We start from the raw sequence: 19842 nt of genomic DNA on the forward strand, positions 1-19842 counted from the left end.
AGCCCCCAGAATTGCCCTGGAATTTCAACGAATCTACGTGGCTGCCACCGAGAAATGAGAAGCTGGAAACGACTAATCGGCCCCAAGTCTGTCAAATTAAGTTCGACTCGACTTTCCCACGAGGTGATATTCGTGGCCTTAAGATTACTCGGGGCCGGCGATGTCATTTAGATTTGAAATTCGTCAGATCCCAATCGAAACATCTTTAACCATCATTAACGAATAATCCCGTTCTCACCGAACGAAACACACGATCGCGTTAGACACATGAATTTGAACTCAAAACGTTTCGGGTTTAAAACGTGCTTCCGATGCTTTTGTACCTTTACTTCCCTTACGTTGACGTATCGAATTGCTCTAGTTTCGTTGGCAAAAGCCAGAGCGCATCGTTATGAAGTGGGTGCTTAGCCCATTCTGCTACGAGACGACGAGATGGATCGATTTGGACATTGAGAACCTTCATCTTTGCTTCCTTGCGTTTGCCACCAAAATCATGTCGAATCATCGCCTCAATTGATCACGAATGCATCGCTTGATGTTGATGATAAGCCATACCAAATGATTCGATTTGGATCACTTGGAGTCGAGCGCCAAGCCTATGTTGAGGGAAAAATTGTCTTATCGGTCCTAAACATATTGTGCGGACGTCAATTCCATTCTACACTTTCAATTTCTTGTGTGAAATTCTAATATAGTCATTTCAATCGGTTTTCACCTAAAATCGTTGACATAACGATCCAATCATCACCAGCCGTCTTATGTGGCATTGAAATTTCTCGATTTCCGGCGAAAATTGATCGAAATGACTATATTAAAATTTGGCACAAATGTTCGAGATAAAATTGATAAAATTGGAACGTTTATGACTGAATTGAAATCCGTGGGACCGATTAGATAACTTTTTTCTATCGGTTAATAAACGAGTTATTGTCAAACATGTATTGTAATTTGTTCTTTCAGATTGTCAAATATGTATTATTTTGATCTTTTTTCCACCTCTTCCTTGTTTTTTTTTTTCCCCTTTTTTTTTTGGTGGCACAGCACCTCTTCCAGATTCCATAATTAATCTAAGGCCATGATTTGTACGTACTGACCGCAAGTGGTCAACAAGTTTGACTTATTAGTACTTCTTTACTTTCCTATTCATTCTAGAAAACCATTCATCAAATTGATAATAGTGCAAGAACAGGAGATTCAAATGAATTGTATGAGACATAGCATTGCAAAGCTCTTAGAATCACATGGGAAAAAAAAAATGAAATCATTAGTACTAATTGGTGGCAAAGGCTGGTTGGGATCGGTGGACCCACCATTGAAAAATGTAACCCTACTTCGTCGTTCACGTACCTAGGTCACGGTAGTCATTGACACAACACATTTCCTAACCATATTGGATTCCTACCGTAAAATCAATCAACGTTTTATTGATCTGTCACACAATATGTACGGCACGTTTCGATGCGTAAAAAACCGTCACACAAAAGGAAAACCGATAAGAGCTGATAACTGTAGTCGCCTTGAAAACGTCCGAGAAACTATGCATGAATACGTCATTGCATGCGGTCGACCAAAAAGAAATGTGAGTGATATAATTCCACGCGTTCATTGATGAAACATGTTGTGTCGGTCATGTTCAGGTGAATTTTAAAGGGTCATTTCATATATGAGGTGAGTTTGCCAGTGTAATCAACTCAATCAATCGACGAAACATGAATGAACTCAAGCACCAGGCTCCCAAGAACTAAGGATGGATTAAAAATTTTAGGGCATGTATGTTAACACTCCCTGGAAAGTGTTTCTGTTCCGAAAATGTTCCCGGAACACTTTCGGAACGTAAACACGTATGGTCGAAACGTGTTTCAAAAGTGTTTCGGGAACACTTTTGAAAAAAGAAACAATTTTGAAGCCAAAAAAAGAAACAAAAAAAAAAATTTGGTTCTGGGTTTTGGAACACTTTTTAGAAACAACTCAAGGACAAACTCGTGCAAACCACCACTGCGCACCATCATCGGCGAGGAGCTAAACCGGTCGCCCGCAGATCTTTCCTTTTGGTGAAAAAAGTTTTTTTTTTTTATACTTGCCAAACGCGTTTCTATTCCCGAAAATCGTAGCCGGGAACAAAAACACAAAAAAATATTTCTATTCCAAATATGTTCCCAAGAACAAAAAAGTTGCCATACGCAACCTTATACAACCCTCAGTCGGCTTTGTTGTTCCACCATAACCACAGCACAAAATTTGTACTAACAGTATTTTGGGTTACTCCTACGGAAAAACCTAAACTTTGTTCTCTAGGACACGAATGCTTCAAGTTTTTTCCGTCTCTCCGATAACTTCGAACTTGTACCTTGCCCATAACGGCCGTTCAAATCCTACATGTTGGATTTTTTTAACGGTTATTGCGACGGAACGGTGACCAAATGTAATGTAATTTTAGGTCATTAATACGAAATTAAAGGTATCGAGAAAAAAACAAAAAAAAAACATGGTATTGGCGTTTCATTGGAAATTTTTTCGAATTTATAGGGGATATTCGCTACTTGTTAGAACAATTTGTGCCCGTAGCGGCATTCCCGGGGAGCCGATTGAGTCGCAACGGGAAGTTACCCACAAGCCTGGAACGGGCGGGAGTGATCGACGGTGGAGAGGGAAGTCATCGGATTTTGCGGCTGGCATTTCACGGGGAAACCAGTGCACGGTCGGTGGATGGGCATTGCGGTAATTTTGGGGTGAGATGGAAGGGCATAATCGAGAAAACAAGTGGGACATAAAAACACTTCTCAGCAAGGACCTTACGTAAAAAGGAACCTTACAATTAATGAAGCAACACTACGAATTTTCTATAATAGTACTTGAAATTAACCATATCGAGGCGCTGATTTAAAAAAAAAATTCTAAAAATCATCACTCGTATCTCTTAATTTAATCAATGAATAAAAATTACATTCATTATCAATAAAGATTTATGTCTAGTTTATTTTTGTATGTAATACAAGCGATCATTTTTTAGGAAAATAATTTTCAAAACAACCGAACGAAGCTTTAAGTAACACAATAGTTTTTTTTTATGCATATCGAAAACAACTCGCTTGTTTTATATCCATGTGCACCGAGTGTGACGTTGCTTACGATACCGAGTTTGAACATCAATTTTGATGTATCTAACCATTCTGATCGTCAAAGAAGTAAATCAGGTCATTACATCTGCTGCGACAAAATCGAGAAAGTGGCCCGGCACAAGGCTTTGTGCTTTTCATTTGATTTCCGGACACGTGACCTTGCTTACTTATCTGAAAGTGATTTTACGATCAATTGGTATCTCTATTGTATCTATTCTCTCTTGATCTATAGCTATATTTAGATTTGGGTGCTCTTCTACCTCGATTTATAAATAGATTTGAAATTTACAATGCGTTTCTTTTGTTATTTTCAACTTATTGGTGTTGTTGTGCTCTCTATACGGTGATGGTCTTTGGCGAATCTAGTCACACACCGCCTTTTGGCAAAACCATAGCTACATGAAAAGAATTTCTCAGTGTATGCTCATCTCTGATCTTGATATGAGATTTTGTGCTCTACTGTCGTTTGAGATTTCATGTTACGCCAAATCCGTATTTGTAGAATGGGTCGGTCTCTGCAAGTAATATCAAGTTGATTCACTTTTCAAAATTAATTATTTTATTTGCTGTGTGGAATCTGCATCTTTATCTTGAAGTTATGTATTTTTTTTTTCGTATGAAATGAATATGTCCGTTCCAATAATAATAAAAAAAAAACAACGACCTTCGTCATCTCCTCAGCAACATTCGTGCCTTTCTCATCATATCCATTGTTAAAATATATATCGAGTTCGAGAAAGTAAACTTTCATAATTCAAGTTGGTTTTCTAGTTGGAGTAGTTTCCTTAAATAGAGATTTTCTATTTTGGGTTTGCTCATCTATATATAGTAACTGGCTTTAATGGTATCACTTAATTTATGGTGGAATTCTTTATTACTCTCCCGTGGACACGGGTCATGTCAATTGATTTGGCATCTGACTTATTATGTCTATTTTTCTATTCGATCGCTTGCTTCCGTGGCAGCCATGTCTTATCTTGCAAAATCTCTTTTTCATCTTCTTTGTCTCTCCTTCAACAGGCATTCTTCCTCTTCGTACAAAAAAATAAAATAATAATAATAATAATTTTTGGTGAGGAATGGTGGTTCGCGGCTGGTTCGATGAACCATCCAAGTCACATCGGGACAGGGTGGGATTTCGTTTTCGCATGTGCCGGTCGCTTTCTTACTTCGATGAATCGTGGGGCTGTTTTGCAATAATTAGCTGGCTAATTTTGGAGTAATGTATGGTGGAATGTTGGGCTTAGGCAATTTAATAAGATTAGCGCGTGCCCGGTCGATTGGTGCTTTGCTAGCGACGTTCACTAATTCTGTTAGTGAACTCGATTGTCGTTTATGGATTCTTTTGAATCGACGTCCACGATCCGTACTTGGTATAGACGAATATTATCTTCGGAATAACGACATTGTAACTGCGACATTTTGCTGTTTATTAACACAGCCAAAGTGCTTCCCGACCAATCGGTTATTTGCTTGTAACTTCAGAGCTTTGAGAAATTACCCAATCGATTATAAACTTGTGGTGCGGATGCCGATTCAATGTAAACAATTTTCAATCTTATCGATTTAGTCCTATACATTGCGTGTAGAATTCCAATGTAATTTTCACCGGGAGTCGCCGACATGGCAATCCAATCATTGCCGGCCGTCTGTCGTGGCACACCGCCACGTCAACGATTTCCGACGAATATTGCTTTGAATAACTATATTGAAACTTCATGCAAAGTCTTTGGAGTGAATTGGCAAAATCGAAAAGTGTAGGGCCGAATTTTTTTTTTGGTCGAAAGGAAGATTCCATTCATTAATTAGAATAATAATTGAAAGAACTGTATAGAATGCTTTTAAGCTCCCAAATAGCTGTAGAAAAAAGAAAATACCAGAAAACAAATAACAAAACATATTCTGCAGCTAGAAGCGCGCTCTCATTCTCCAAGAATAAATCTGCCATCATTAAATTTCGGCGGCTGATCACCAAAATCAGCGATGAGCACACACTAATAACTCCCACGCCACCAATTGCAATAAGTTGTGGTGCGCATCTAGGTTTGACGTCTCTATCATCATCATCGACCAGTAATACTAACATCGGGTTTGTCGAAAGAACACAGATCGGATGCTTGTAAGAAACGCTCAAATCTATATCTAGATCTAGATCGAGAGAGTAAAATCCCTGAATCAAGACTTAAATCTAAATCGAGAGAGGAGAGCGGCCTAGTCTTGGAGAATTTGAGGAGCCATGTTACGAGCATCCTCATCAATGGCTGATTAGACAAATGGTCGAATTGATCTCCACATTCACCCAATATCAGCTGCAGAGAATTATTCATACTCATTAACTCCCAAAACATTGGGGAAGAGAAAAGGAAAGACAACCCTAGCAAAGAAAATCGATGGTGAGTCGGAGGCTTCGACTTGACGGTCTTCTTCCGGAGGTCGGTAATTAGAGGAGCATGAACCAGAATTAGCTTCCAAGCCAAAACCCAACCGAGAAGAATGTAGAGAATACGAAGGTGATGGCGAGAAATGAACAAAAAAGAAACAGGTTGAGGCAATCAGGGGATGAGGAGGGGGTGGGAGAGAAAGAGGAAAAAGTTTCTCTTTAGGGGTGAGCAAGTTGAACCGATCGAATCGAGAATCGCCCGGACCGGACGGGACTAGTGATCCGGTTCCTTATTCCAAAGGGTGGCGGTTCGGTTCTCGGTCTTTAAAATTAGAACTGGTGTCCAGGCGGTCCGGTTGCCGGTTCTAATGGGTATAGGATCGAACAAGATCAGACCACCCGGACCGGACCTAAAGATTTCAACTCCACATCCGTATTTTTTCACTCTTCAACTCCACATCCCAAAATGTTTTGTGAGCTGTATATATATATATGGCGACATCGCAGTCCAAGGTTCTGCTTCCGAACTGATTTTTCGGCAACATTCAATTATCTTTCTTTCTTCGTCGCCGGACGTCGATCCTTTTCATGGGCTTTACGTAGTAGACTTCGAATTTATGCGACTCTGCACATGTTTTTCTTTGTTCATTTTGTTTTGATTCCAGTTCCTGTTGCGAAGTTGAGTCATAGATTTTCCTTGTTCGCATGATGATTTGATTTCTCCGATTCTTGTGCTATCCGATTTGTCGCGATTCATCTTGCTATCTTGTTTTTTCTCCGAGTTCTTTAACTTCGCCATCTCTACTCAGTTTGTTTCGGATTGCTTGGAGGAGGACATCGGCTCCACTGGACCGCCTGAGAATCAGACTGGACTGAACCGGAAATCGATCACCTGTATCTTTTCCCCTCGGAATACGGCGGCGGTGAAAATCCTAAAAGGGAAGGGAGAGGAGTGGGAAAATCCAAAGAGAGAGAAAACACCTTCTCCTAATTACAAGAAATGATTTTTGTCATTGCAGGGCTGAATTGACATCCGTGTGATAGGATAAATTTCCACGAGATTAGCACGTCGAGACAGAAAGATTGCAAACATATTGGAATCAAGACCACAGGTTAACTGGTAATTACTGAACTAATATGCACATTCTCTTTCTAGAAGACATCTGCAATTTGATGGGAATTTTAGATGATGCCTCCCTCCACAAGCTGATAAGTTTTCTCGTTTTCCCTCCGGTAATGGCGATTAAAATAATGGAGTTGATGTAATCCAGCAATTGATCGTGCTTTTAAACATGGGATTTGGAATCAGTGACTCGTACGTCGGCCAAAAGTGGAAGACAAAAAAAAAAAAAAAAACAATGGGAGTTGGGGAAAAAAAGGGGAATCATGTTCTCCACTTTGTCTCCTATTTTGAAGATGGTGAACCTAAAGCTTATGGCCCGCAATTATAATCTCTTATTTAAAGCGTCCCTTTTCTAAGTTCTGATTCTCTAAGTTGGAACTTTGTGTCTGTCTGTCTACCAGTGATCTTCAGTCGGACTCATATCGGAGTGGCGTGGCTCCAACTTTGATCTTACCCTTTTGTATATCATATGCGACCGAAGTAATCGCAACCCGAATGCATCATCCGGGAGAGTTTTTACCTCATCCGCCGAATAATTCAACTTGTAAAAGGGTCGGCCGATTGTCTTCCTAATAAAAAAAAGATACATACGAGGTGCGCCAATATCATCCCTATCGTCGCCCCTGCTCCGTATCGTCGACTTTTTAAAGGATCTTTACGTCATCGGCCAAGCGGGCCGTGCTTGTTATTGGCTAACATGGTTTTGCTGGAATAATTAACTGAATCATCCTAGCCTTTCAAATTTCTTTTCCTTTGTTATCTGTATCTCTCCTCTCTTTTTTTTAAACCTAGAGCCTCATGTTTGCCCTTCCAATAACATGAAAGGAGATCAGATCCCATCCCGCAATTTGCAGACTTTATAATGAATGGGGGTCTCTGTCAGGGTCAGCACCTTTGGAAGTTCCCATTCAGACAAAGATTAGAATATGTCCAGTTCAATTCAAGTGCAAAACACTGTCTGTCTTTCTTTCTTTCTTTCTTTCTTTCTTTTATGCGACTGCAGTGGAAGTCATTCAAGTTGGCAATTGTTTTGAATAGATTAAGAATTCGACATTAAACAAATCTGGGAGTGGGGGCAAAACTCAAAAGGCATTGGTACCAGCAATTTGGCTGCACCCCTTGATTGTCCGGGGTTACTCAGACAGTGCGACCTTTGGCAGAGGAAACCCTAATTCGAGATGTTGGTGCTGGTCAAGGGAACCTTTTGGCTGGAGGGGGATTAAGCCTGCAAAAAAGCACCAGATTCTCCATTTGACTAATCACCCCCAGGTGGTCTTTTTTTCCACTGAGCATGAGAATTCGAGGAGGACTTCAAAAAACGTGTGCAAATTCTTCTTCTTTTTTTGTAAAAATTTTAACGAGAAATTCTTACACGGACTCCATGCGTCACGGATTGGACGATCTCGGTTATTAAGTCATGAGGCACTCGCGCCATCTAATACTAAAATTCACGGCATTCGTGTTAAATATAAAAAAGGGTTCAATACAACGGAAAATCCAAAACCGGTACACCTGTGATAAATTTATCAAAACTTAATTTTTTGACCAATAAAAATCCCAAATTAGTACGCCCGATGACGAATTTATCCGCCGTTATTTTCCGTTAAATTTCACTGTCAAATTGTTAAGCTAGATGGCAAGTGATAGTTTTTTTGTTTGTTTGTTCCGAGATAAGTGATAGTCGACAAGTGTACCGGTTTGGAATTTGTACACTCTGTTTGTCATGGGCGTACCAATTTGTGATTTTTCATGGTAAAAAACTAGCTTGGATTAAATTTGTCACACAAGTGTACCGGTATGGGATAATTAGTTTGTGGTAAATTTATCATAATTATATCCGGTTAGGTTTTTCGTGATATTAACCAGAGCGATTGAATTGTGATTATTATTATTATTTTTCCTTAGGGGTCCATGTTGATGTCGGGCGTGGCACGGGAGACATTCACGACAGTGGGGTTTTGCAGTTCAACTAATCCAAGCTCACGTTCTCTTTTGTCATTTAATGATTTGTGGAGGAGGAAAAGAATAATTTGAGGAGGAAGGAAGGAAGGAAGAGACAAAAGCAAAGAAAGGAAAGAGGATTTGATGATGAGGCTTGACTTTTTGCATGCGAATTTATTTTATCACCATCACCCCCCCGGTCCTCACGCCGACCATGTTTTGGGCCTTTTCTCGGGATATCGATTGATGACTCCCCCGCTTTGGTTTCGTTTTCAGTTCAAAAAGTCTCTTGGTCTGCGTGGTTTTTGTCCTTATCTTTTCCGAACTCCGTGTCCGAGGATGTTTCGAATCTCATGGCTCGTGCGGTCCCTTGTGTCGAGTCTAATTACTACACGGCCTCTTCTTCGGAATTAAGTGCATAAACCGCATGCGTCCGGTGCATGTGAGCCCCCAGCGTTTGTGATTCGAGTTCTCTCGCGGGTAATCACGACGTGTAGGAGCACGTGTTGCACCACCCGAACATCCCACGTTCGAGTAGAACTGTAGAAGAGACATTGGGTGTTGATTTATGTTTTGAAACTTAAGTCTCGGATGATCGCCATGTTGAGTACTCTTTGAAAACCTGGCTCATGGGATGTCAAAATCGCAATTATCTCATGGAATCGTCTTTTGACGTAATGGCAAACTTTACTTTGGAGCTTCAGAGTTAAAAACGTGTTCGGATTATAGCATTGTCGGAATGATGTGTGACATTTTGAAAAAGTGTCCGCATGTATATCGAACGATGAAACCGTGAAGATGACTATACAATGGGACAAAACAGATAATACATCGACAAGCGAGTTAGTCAAGGAATATTATGCCCACGGTCGGGCAATCGTGAGCGACCGATCATCCGAGATATTTTCACGTTTCAATTTCAAAAAAGCCTGGCTCGAAAATCAAAGGGGACAATGTGTCTCCTTGTCTCACGGAGCAACACATGCATCTCTGTGCCCTTTTGCACGAGTCATCGCATCCCCTTTCGCATTAGGGCATTTCTTTCCCCCCGGAAGAGCCGAAAGAAAGGGTCCGTATGGTAACACTCCCTGGAAAGTGTTTCTGTTCCGAAAGTGTTTTCGGAATACTTTCGGAACGGAAACGCGTATGATAAAAAAATGTTCCAAAAGTGTTTCGGAGAACATTTTTAAGAAAAAAAACACTTTTGAAGCAAAATTAAGGAACAAAAAAAACTTATTTCTTGTTCTTCGGAACACTTTTTGGAAACAATTCGAGGGCGAGTTTGTGCAAACCACCACGCCCCACCAACGTTGGCGAGGAGTTGACGTGGCCGCCCGCCGGCGGTCGTCGGCTGCCGCCTCGCGCGCCGCCGCCGCCGCCGCCGCCGCCGCCCGCCGCCTCCCCGCCCCGCCGCCCCTCGCCATCACCGCCGGCCGCCGCCGATCGCCGGCCTCCTCCCTTGTCGGCCACCGATTGCAAATCCTTCCTTTTGATAAAAAAAAGTGTTTTTTTTTTGTACTTGATAAACGCGTTTCTGTTCTTGAAAATCGTAGCCGGGAACAGAAACACAAAAAAATGTTTCTGTTCTAAATATATTCTCGGGAACGTAAACGTTACCATACAAACCCAAAGCATCTGGAATCGAAATTCGAAACCGTCAAACTTCCCAAAATAGGTTCGATTCTATATTTGACTGGGGGCCCGACCTGCTCTGAGCCCGGATTCGAGAAGGTCCGACATCAAAAATTGCAATTCAAATATTCCAAGTCAGCACATCCTGTTCTACTTGGGACATACTCTTTTTTTTTTTTTGCCTTGCAATTGGACCCAACGTTGCTTCTTCTCCTCTGCCTTAGAGATTGTGTAGACCGGACCTCCATGGTCAGCCAAATGCATAGAGACTTAAAAGACTTGAAAGACTTCGACGTAGTCGTTGAGAGGCACCACGTCATTAGCGTTACGCCAACGGTTTCCACCTCGACTGGAAAGGGATTAGGAGTACACGCTCAAATAACACGAGCGGAAAATATACCACGAAGCGCATCAACGATCGAGAATGTTTTGCCCCGACTTTCGGAGCCTCTCCGGCTCTATATTTCAAATAAGACGGCCTTTCGCATCCACAGCTCGGCGGTCGGGTTAAGTGCATTAACTATTAAGAATCACGCTTTCGATGATCATAGTTAGATCGATTCTTAATGTTCCTCTCCGTGTCGTCAAAGTCGTGCAAGAGGTTGAATAACAAATGTTGATTACCCGCTGCACTTACTTGCAACTTTGTGCAAGTTGTGAGTGATTTTATCGTCTAGGGGAAGACTCGGAAGACTCCCTTTCGAGTCAAGCAGTGGTTGACGTCTTTTGTGCCTAAAGTTGACTCACAAACTAGACGCAATACCGACGTCGCTTACACGGCAGGTGCTTTAGATCATGGGTATACCGAATGCCTCAAACTTTCCATCATCTTTCTATGATTGTTCCTAATGTTAATTATAATGTCACGAATGATAGAGACGAGCCCTTTTTATTTTCTTGACCGTCTGATGGTTTCTCAAGGCGCAGGGACCGATGCGATTGAAGGAAGGCGAGTCGCCTAATTCTGGCGTAGCCTAAGCAAGTACCAAGAGGCAGAGGCATGACCCGGCGGGTTTTCACTTAGCAGATAGAGAACGAACATGGGGTACGAAAGATTTCGTATACGGGGCCGTACGTGAGGATTTCACGAGCCTGCGATTGATCTATTTAAGATGAGAATGCTAGGACAATTAGCAAGTGAGTACAATTTGGTTTGTTTTGATCTAATCTAAGATGGGAATGCTAAGGCAATTAGCAAGTAAGTACAGGTTCGTTCATTTTAATATCTAAGAACGAGTGAAATGGGCCTAAGACCAAATCGAAAGACGAAACAAACCATCTGAACCGTTGTAGTCGGAGTGCTCTTCGAATGGGCTTTTTGGGCTTAGTGGGCGCAAGCAAGTTATCGCCCGAGCCCATAAGTTTCTGCTCTCAAGAGCCCAAGGCTCATTTGGCCAGAACTCGTGGAACGACAGGTCGTTCCCGTTCGGCGCGGTCCGCCTTGGAAACTCGAAACGACATGACGGAGACCCCTCCAAAATGCAAGATGGAATTGCCGAGAAACGACGTGAGGAAGGATTTCCTTTTCACTGCGACCTGGCTGAATCCATCGCGGAGCCATCGATCTTCTTGGGAAGCTCTCGCTCGCTAACCCTGTGGAGAGAGGTCGTCGTCGTCTCCAATGCGGAAATCTTCGTACACCGGATTGTGAGTTCGTATAGGTTTGAATTCGAATTGATTTTCGGGGCATGAGATTGGGAGTGCCATGTATCAGTGGAGGAAGTTCGAGTTCTTCGAGGAGAAGCTGGGAGGGAAATGCGCGATCCCCGAGGAAGTGGGCGGCGAGATCACCTGCAGCTCCAGCGGCCGAGGGAAGCTCGTGATCGGCTGCGACGACGGTGGGGTGAGCTTGCTCGATCGCGGCCTCAAGTTCAATTCCGGCTTCCAAGCTCACTCCTCCTCCGTTCTCTTCCTACAGCAGCTCAAGGTTCGGTCTCTCTCGCCTTCACGATCGACTTCGTTAGCGAAGAGTGTATGTGCGTAGAGTTATTTGAGGATGAGCTTAATTTTGTGTCTCCTTTGAAGTTGTGTCCAGTAATTCAGATGAGTCATTTACCTGCATCAATGTGGCGCGCTGGTTATACATTTCTTTCTTCCCCGAATTGTATCTCGGCGGTGCTTTTATGTTGAGTTCTTCGATGAAATTCTCCTTATGCGCGTGGATATGCGCTGTACGTTTGTAAGGATGGGTTTGATTGCTTTCGTATTAAGTTGTCCAGTCAGAAAGCGCGTTTACATTTTAGAGAAAAGTTTTCTGATAGTCATGCCTAGAATGTTTGTACCCGAGCTCAAATATTGGTTTTTATTTCTTGTCTCCTGAGCTCAGCAGTTATTTTATGCATTAATGCTTTGGGACGACATAGACTGTAGAGAACGGGGGGGCTGTAAGAGAGAACGCGGATTTGTTTGCGAAATTTTAAAGTCAGGGAGAAGGTGATGTGTTTATTTGTATGTTTATCCACAGCAACGCAACTTTCTGGTGACTGTCGGTGAAGACGAGCAATTATCTCCGCAGCAATCAGCTTTGTGCCTTAAGGTGTTTGACCTTGATAGGAGGCAGGAAGAGGGCTCCAGTTCAGCCAGTCCTGATTGTATTGGAATTCTTCGGATATTCACAAATCAGTTTCCTGAGGCAAAGGTAATTCATTTTATTTCTTATCTCCGCTATTGACACCTAATTGGAGAGAATTTTTGTGGTATTGAGAAGCTTTGGATGTGATGCAGATTACATCTTTTTTGGTCTTTGAGGAAGCTCCTCCTATACTGCTCATAGCCATTGGCTTGGATAACGGCTGCATATACTGCATTAAAGGGGATATTGCGAGGGAGCGGATCACACGTTTCAAACTTCAGGTGGACAATGCTTTAGATAGAAGCCAATCTTCTATAACCGGTCTGGGGTTCAGAGTTGATGGTCCAGTCCTTCAACTTTTCACGGTGACTCCAGCATCAGTGAGCTTGTTCAACTTGCACAGTCAGCCTCCAGCCAGACAAACACTGGATCATATTGGCTGTAATGTCAACAGCATTATAATGAGTGATCGCTCGGTATATCTTGTTTGTGCTCTATTTTCTTTTTAATTGGTTAGCTGTAATTTACTTGCCATTGCTGAGTATTTCACTTTTCAGGAGCTGATAATTGGTCGACCTGAGGCTGTTTACTTCTATGAAGTTGATGGACGTGGCCCCTGTTGGGCTTTTGAAGGAGAGAAGAAGTTCCTAGGCTGGTTTCGTGGCTATCTTTTGTGTGTTATAGCTGATCAAAGGAGTAACCGAAATATTTTCAACATTTATGACCTGAAGAATCGTTTGATAGCCCATAGCCTTGTGCTTAAAGAGGTTTCTCAGATGCTTTGTGAATGGGGTAACATAGTTCTCATACTAAACGATAAATCTGCACTTTGTATTGGAGAGAAGGATATGGAAAGCAAATTAGATATGCTTTTCAAGAAAAACCTATATACTGTAGCCATTAACCTTGTGCAGAGTCAACAAGCTGATGCTGCTGCAACTGCAGAAGTGTTAAGGAAATATGGGGATCATCTGTATTCTAAGCAGGATTATGATGAGGCTATGGCACAGTATATTAACACGATCGGTCACCTTGAACCTTCTTATGTGATACAGAAGTTTCTAGATGCTCAAAGAATCTACAACCTAACAAATTACTTGGAAAAGTTGCATGAGAAGGGGCTTGCATCTAAAGATCACACGACACTTCTGCTGAACTGTTACACCAAATTGAAAGACGTTGAAAAGTTAAATGTGTTCATTAAAAGCGAAGATGGTGTTGGGGAGCACAAATTTGATGTGGAAACTGCTATAAGGGTCTGTCGAGCTGCCAATTACCACGAGCATGCAATGTATGTTGCTAAGAAGGCAGGGAGGCATGAATGGTATCTAAAGATTTTGCTCGAAGACCTCGGTAGGTATGATGAGGCCTTGCAATACATTTCGAGTCTTGAGCCCAGTCAAGCTGGTGTAACAGTCAAAGAGTATGGTAAAATTCTCATAAAGCACAAACCAGTGGAAGCCATTGAGATACTCATGAGGCTTTGCACTGAGGATGGAGAATCTACAAGAAGAGGAGCCTCTAATGGTGTCTATCTATCTATGCTACCTTCTCCAGTTGATTTTCTCAACATATTTATCCACCATCCTGAGGCCCTCATGGAATTCCTTGAGAGGTACACAGACAAGGTTAAAGATTCGCCTGCTCAAGTAGAAATACACAATACCCTTTTAGAGTTATACCTGTCCAATGACTTGAATTTCCCGTTAATATCACAAGCTGACAAGGATGGGGAGTTCCATACTAGAGCAAGACCAGCAGCAGCTGGAATTTCAAAAGTCGTGACTGATGGGAAATTGATGTCAAATGACAAAGACATTAGCAAGGAATGTTTGGAAAGACGTGAAAAGGGGCTTCGCTTGCTTAAGGTTGCATGGCCAGCTGACATGGAACATCCACTTTATGATGTTGACCTTGCTATAATTCTTTGTGAAATGAATGGATTCACACAAGGGCTTCTCTACATCTATGAGAAGATGAAACTTTATAAGGAGGTAATTGCTTGCTATATGCAGGCCCATGACCATGAGGGTTTGATAGCATGCTGTAAAAGGCTAGGGGATTCAGGTAAGGGAGGGGATCCGACTCTTTGGGCAGACCTCCTGAAATATTTTGGTGAGCTTGGTGAAGATTGCTCCAAAGAAGTAAAGGAAGTCCTGACTTACATAGAGAGGGATGACATGTTACCTCCTATAATTGTTCTTCAGATGCTTTCTAAGAATCCTTGCCTCACTCTCTCTGTCATCAAGGACTATATTGCCAGAAAGCTCGAGCAGGAATCTAAACTCATTGAAGAAGATCGACGGGCTGTTGAGAAATATCAGGTTATGTTCCTTATTGCTTTATACCCCTTTCACATGCTTAATATTTTGTTTTTTTACTATTATTTGCTTTATCTTTTTAACGAGTGAAAATTTTATTTATCTCTGCACCCTTCTCCAGTTAGGTTATGTAGTTCCTTGATGTATTGCTAAGGAGGGATTGAAGTATTTATTTTACTTTCATAAGTAAACTGGTAGCTACCATTACATGATTTTCATAGATGTTAACAAAGTTCACATAATAACCCACCAGCGTACATATTAAGAGGAAGCATTATCAGTGGTTTAAGATGTGGGGAACTTTGCAGTTACATTTTTTTTTCAAAGTGATTGCAGTCGTTTATTACATAAGATAATTTTTGGAAAATTGAAACTCGTCTAAATGCTTTGCATAGACAAAATGTAAGATTGCTCATTCGTGGCCTAATTGTTGAAATGGAAGTTTGATGTGAGTTAATAGCAGGTCTTATCAACCATTAAGATGCACTGTTGATTAGAGGGAACGGAAAGCTATAGGGACCGGTGGCCATAAGCTGGAGAAGAAAATTTGAGATTTTCAAACTTCTGAATTTCTATATTTATTAATTATTGATAGAAGGGTGAAGCAGCTAGGGGCGGTAACCATGATCTGCTCTGTAACTTCGAATCTTTGACATCTCTTTCATCGCTAATGATGGAGATGTCAAAGAATTGGTTGCTATATCAATAAATGGACAACTTTTACACAGAAACACATTGAATTAGCACCCTTAGCCTTCTTATTCACTTTTTATGGGCAACGTACATTTTAGTATCTGAAATGGAATTACATAATTCCTTTGCCCCAAAAACTGCACAAGTGGACTTGCCAATTCTTTCGATTTTGGGTCACATTCATGTTATATGCTTTTGAAGCTTGATAGATCTGGTGAACTTGTGAATCGAATATGCTAGAATCATCTGGTCCAAAATTCATTTTTTGTGTGTTAAATGCCAATGCAGGAAGATACACAGACTATGAGAAAAGAAATTGAGGATCTTAGGACAAATGCTAGAATTTTTCAGCTTAGCAAGTGCACAGCATGCACATTTACACTGGATCTCCCCGCTGTCCACTTTATGTGTATGCATTCGTTCCATCAGCGTTGTCTTGGTGATAATGAAAAGGAATGCCCCGAGTGTGCACCTGAGTATCGATCTGTGCTGGAAATGAAGAGAAGTTTGGAGCAAAATGCCAAGGACCAAGATCGATTTTTCCAGCAGGTGAAGACATCAAAGGATGGGTTTTCCGTGATTGCCGAGTACTTTGGAAAGGGGATCGTGAGCAAAACTAGCAACAAACAGGCAGGTACTCTTAGGTAGAGCAACACCCTCTACATGAGTGGGCTGATGATTGACTTATTAGGCCTTCATATTTTGCTCAATGCAATGCTAATCAAAGAAGCTGATATCTGTTCAGAAAGGTGTTCGTATGGGTGAAGTTGAGGGTGGCGTAATTCCCACATTTGTCTTTGATTTGTGAGTGCTGAGTGCTGACCTTTCTGATTGAGTCCTGCCAGCTGTAAGTTGATGGGAAGTTCATGCCCTAGCTGTACATAAAGGAGGAGAATGGCAGTGCTACAGTCTCTGGATTTATTGCCAATTTCATCGAGATTACTGGAGCTGGGGTATTTGGTTCTTAGTTACACATCTCATTTTTGCAGATTCGATGTTCCCTGCATTTTCCCTCTCATTTGAGCCTTGTGATTGCCAGTTGTGATCTGTCTGCCCTAGCATGCAAAAGGGGATATTACACCGCTTTTGTTATTGTTTTTTTCTTTATGTTTACTTTTGTTGTAACGTTTCCTATGAATAATACAGTATGGCGGTTACCTACTTATGGTACTGCACAGATTCCGGGTGCCATATGCTGCTTGAATTACCCTTCTTCTATTCTTTCCTAAACACCTGCCCAAACTACGCATATTACCATTAACTTGAAAATAGCAGCATCTTGGTGAGAGAATTTTGATGTTGGTTCTGCTTTCTTCTTGTCGTATTCGAAGCTGATTGATTATGGCAGATGGACTTGGATGGAACTATGCACCACCATTTCCCAGGGAAGGGAGGTCTCTGGTCCCATGAAGGGCATAAAATAATTTCATATGGTCCATCACGTGATTTATTGCCCTAATCATCTTTGTCAGCTTTGTGGTTTGAGTTAGAGCTTCATTACTCTGTCATACCTAACATCTTGGATGCGAGCTCTGCTGAGATGGAGTTTGCCTCTTTATCAGCTGGTTGTGGTTGTTTCTCTTCTGTTGGCTGTCGTTATCTTGGAGACAATGCTTTCATGGGGCCCTCTAAATTGTCATCTCAGAAGGCATTATGCTCACACTAATCTGTGTACCGACTTATTCCGTTACTTCTATTTATTTTTATTTTTATTTTTTTGGTCAAAGTTGCTTCTATTGGACAGCAGGGAAATTGCAGGAAAGTGGTTGTTGTCTCTGGTCAGTTTGGTGTGGAATCGACAATTGACAGGGGGGAATGTATCGGCGGACGATACGGCATAGAGGCCGAATGCATGGGATCTTATCAGGACAAAAGGTGGAAGTGGTTCTCCAAGAGGACCACACCGTGTCTCCTTTGTTCTCAAGTGGTATGTATGTCATATAGGCTCTCTATTTTGCCTTCCTTTCTGGATAGAGAGATTCACGCGCTTCTACAGCTTTACTAGTTTGGAAAAAGGACATGGTATAAGTTTTGCTAGGTCCTTGTCAAGAAAATCTCGAACTAGGATGTTCTCCACCTCCTCCTTTCTTTTTGACCTTTTGAAAAGGAAAGATTTGAAGATAAGAGGGGGCATGTACCGTGTAACCACTGTCCCATGTCTACGGGTGGTGGCGGTGGTCCTAGTAGCCGAGGAAAGGAAGGAAAATAAACGATTGCATAGGATCACCGACATAGGATCACCGACGCTGGTGGTCCATTCCCTTTTTCAAAGCATAAAAAAATTCAGGATATTGTAGCAGAAATCCTAAAACTTACCGTGGAAGTACATTGATCCATCACATCAAAATAGAAAACTACAATTCACGTAGAAGGCATCGACTTGACTTCAGCTTGCTTTGACCTTCGTATTTATAGTGTGTTTCCCGAGCCTGTCTATCACATAAAAACAATATTCAGTCATGGGCTAGCAGTATAAATGGTTCAGTTCGATTCGTCGAATCGAACTGAATCATTAGGGTGTAAACTTAGACCGAACCAATTCTCGTTACGAATTGAATATGAACCGAATCAAAAATCCAATTCGAATCGGTTTTTCTTTTTCGATTTTTATTTTAGTTTATTCTTTACTTTACTTTATTCTTTTTTTGGTTCAAAGCCGGCGAAATTGTCGAGCACCGGCCGAGGGTCGATGACCCCTGCCGACCCCTAGGCGAGGGCCACGAAGCCCTCGCCTGCCGTGGGTAAACCCTTGCTGAGGCCAACGAGAGCCGCTACGTCCTCACCTCGCTAGATCTAGCATTGTCAAGGCTCACGACACCGGATCTGGCTAGCAAGGGGCTGGCGACCCTCGTCGACCCTCAACCAGCAGTCGTGCCTTTGCCCCAAAAAATGAAAAATAAAAATAAAAATGGTTATTTTGACAATTTTTAGCGCTATTTGATTAACGGAACCGAAATACCTGAATTAGAAAAAAAAAAAAAAAAGAACAATTATTTTTCAATTATCTGAATCGAAAATCGAACCGAATGAAATGCATGTAATTTTTGGTTTCGTTAGTTCAATTAATGAATCAATTCGGTTTTTCAATTCAGGTTTGACACCCCTAGCGGGGTCTAGTTAGATTGGCTAGCTTCCCGGAATCTTTCGAGTGTTGTTCGGTTGGCCGGGTTGACTGAAACATCTCGGAAGAAGTGTTCACAAAAGGCCTTCTACTATTGATTTTGCAAATGTGCATTCAAATAAATGCAACATGCTTATGGCACAAAGAGAATAGCAGAGGTTTTCAACAAATTATCAAGAAAGTATTGACCAAGGAAGAACAAGCCCCGACCTTATCACTTTAGTTGGCACATTGCCCTTCTTACATGCAAGAAGATTCCTTTCCGACTTATAAACTGACTAAAAACGAAGACAGGCATATTTTTACATGAGCCCACATCTTTTTTTTTTTGGGTCGAAGAGCTCACATCATTTGAACCGTGCAGGCTTTGGGTATGTTAAGGGCGCGCATGGTAACACTTCGGAAATTTCATTTCTCTCGTCGAAGCCCATTTGGCGGAAAAATGTGTTTAATAAAAACCCGATCGAAGTAGAAATCCGTTTGGTAAAAAAATTGACTTATGACAAGATTTTTCACTTCCGGCACGATTTTTCACTTCCGATAGGATTTTTGGCCAATTTTGAGAAGTAAAAAATTTTAACTTCTCGGCTCCAGAATGACTTCTTACACCACACCCGCTTCCGTCGACCATTGTTGCTATGACCATCGGCCGCCGACCACGGCCTTCGCGGCCACGGCCGATCGCCGCCGCCGCCAACCGCCGACGGCCGCCGCCACCGATCGCCGCGGACCACCGCCGTCGCCTCGCTAACCACTTATTCTTTGTGTGATCGCCGCCCGCCGACCACGGCCGCCCCCAAACGCCGCCTCCGACCGCCGCCGATTGCCACCTCCGGCCACCACCGCCGACGACACTCACCGGCCGCCACCGCCGACGACCCTCACCGGCCGCCACCGCCGCCGACCGCCGCCGAACATTTTGTTAATAATGTTTCAAAAG

At 42.1% G+C, this 19842-nt stretch overlaps 1 protein-coding gene across 1 annotated transcript; it reads left to right on the forward strand.

The window, feature by feature from the left end:
• The first annotated feature begins 11668 nt into the window (after positions 1–11668).
• Positions 11669–16970, forward strand: LOC115747608 (vacuolar protein-sorting-associated protein 11 homolog). The gene is made up of 5 exons (XM_030683823.2): positions 11669–12122; positions 12660–12833; positions 12920–13243; positions 13325–15091; positions 16070–16970. The coding sequence occupies exons 1-5, from the start codon at positions 11901–11903 to the stop codon at positions 16427–16429; spliced, it is 2847 nt and encodes a 948-aa protein (XP_030539683.1). The 5' UTR covers positions 11669–11900; the 3' UTR covers positions 16430–16970.
• The last annotated feature ends 2872 nt before the right edge of the window (positions 16971–19842 follow it).

The sequence above is a fragment of the Rhodamnia argentea genome, chromosome 10 (assembly GCF_020921035.1).
Source record: "Rhodamnia argentea isolate NSW1041297 chromosome 10, ASM2092103v1, whole genome shotgun sequence".
In the NCBI taxonomy this organism is placed as follows: domain Eukaryota; kingdom Viridiplantae; phylum Streptophyta; class Magnoliopsida; order Myrtales; family Myrtaceae; genus Rhodamnia; species Rhodamnia argentea.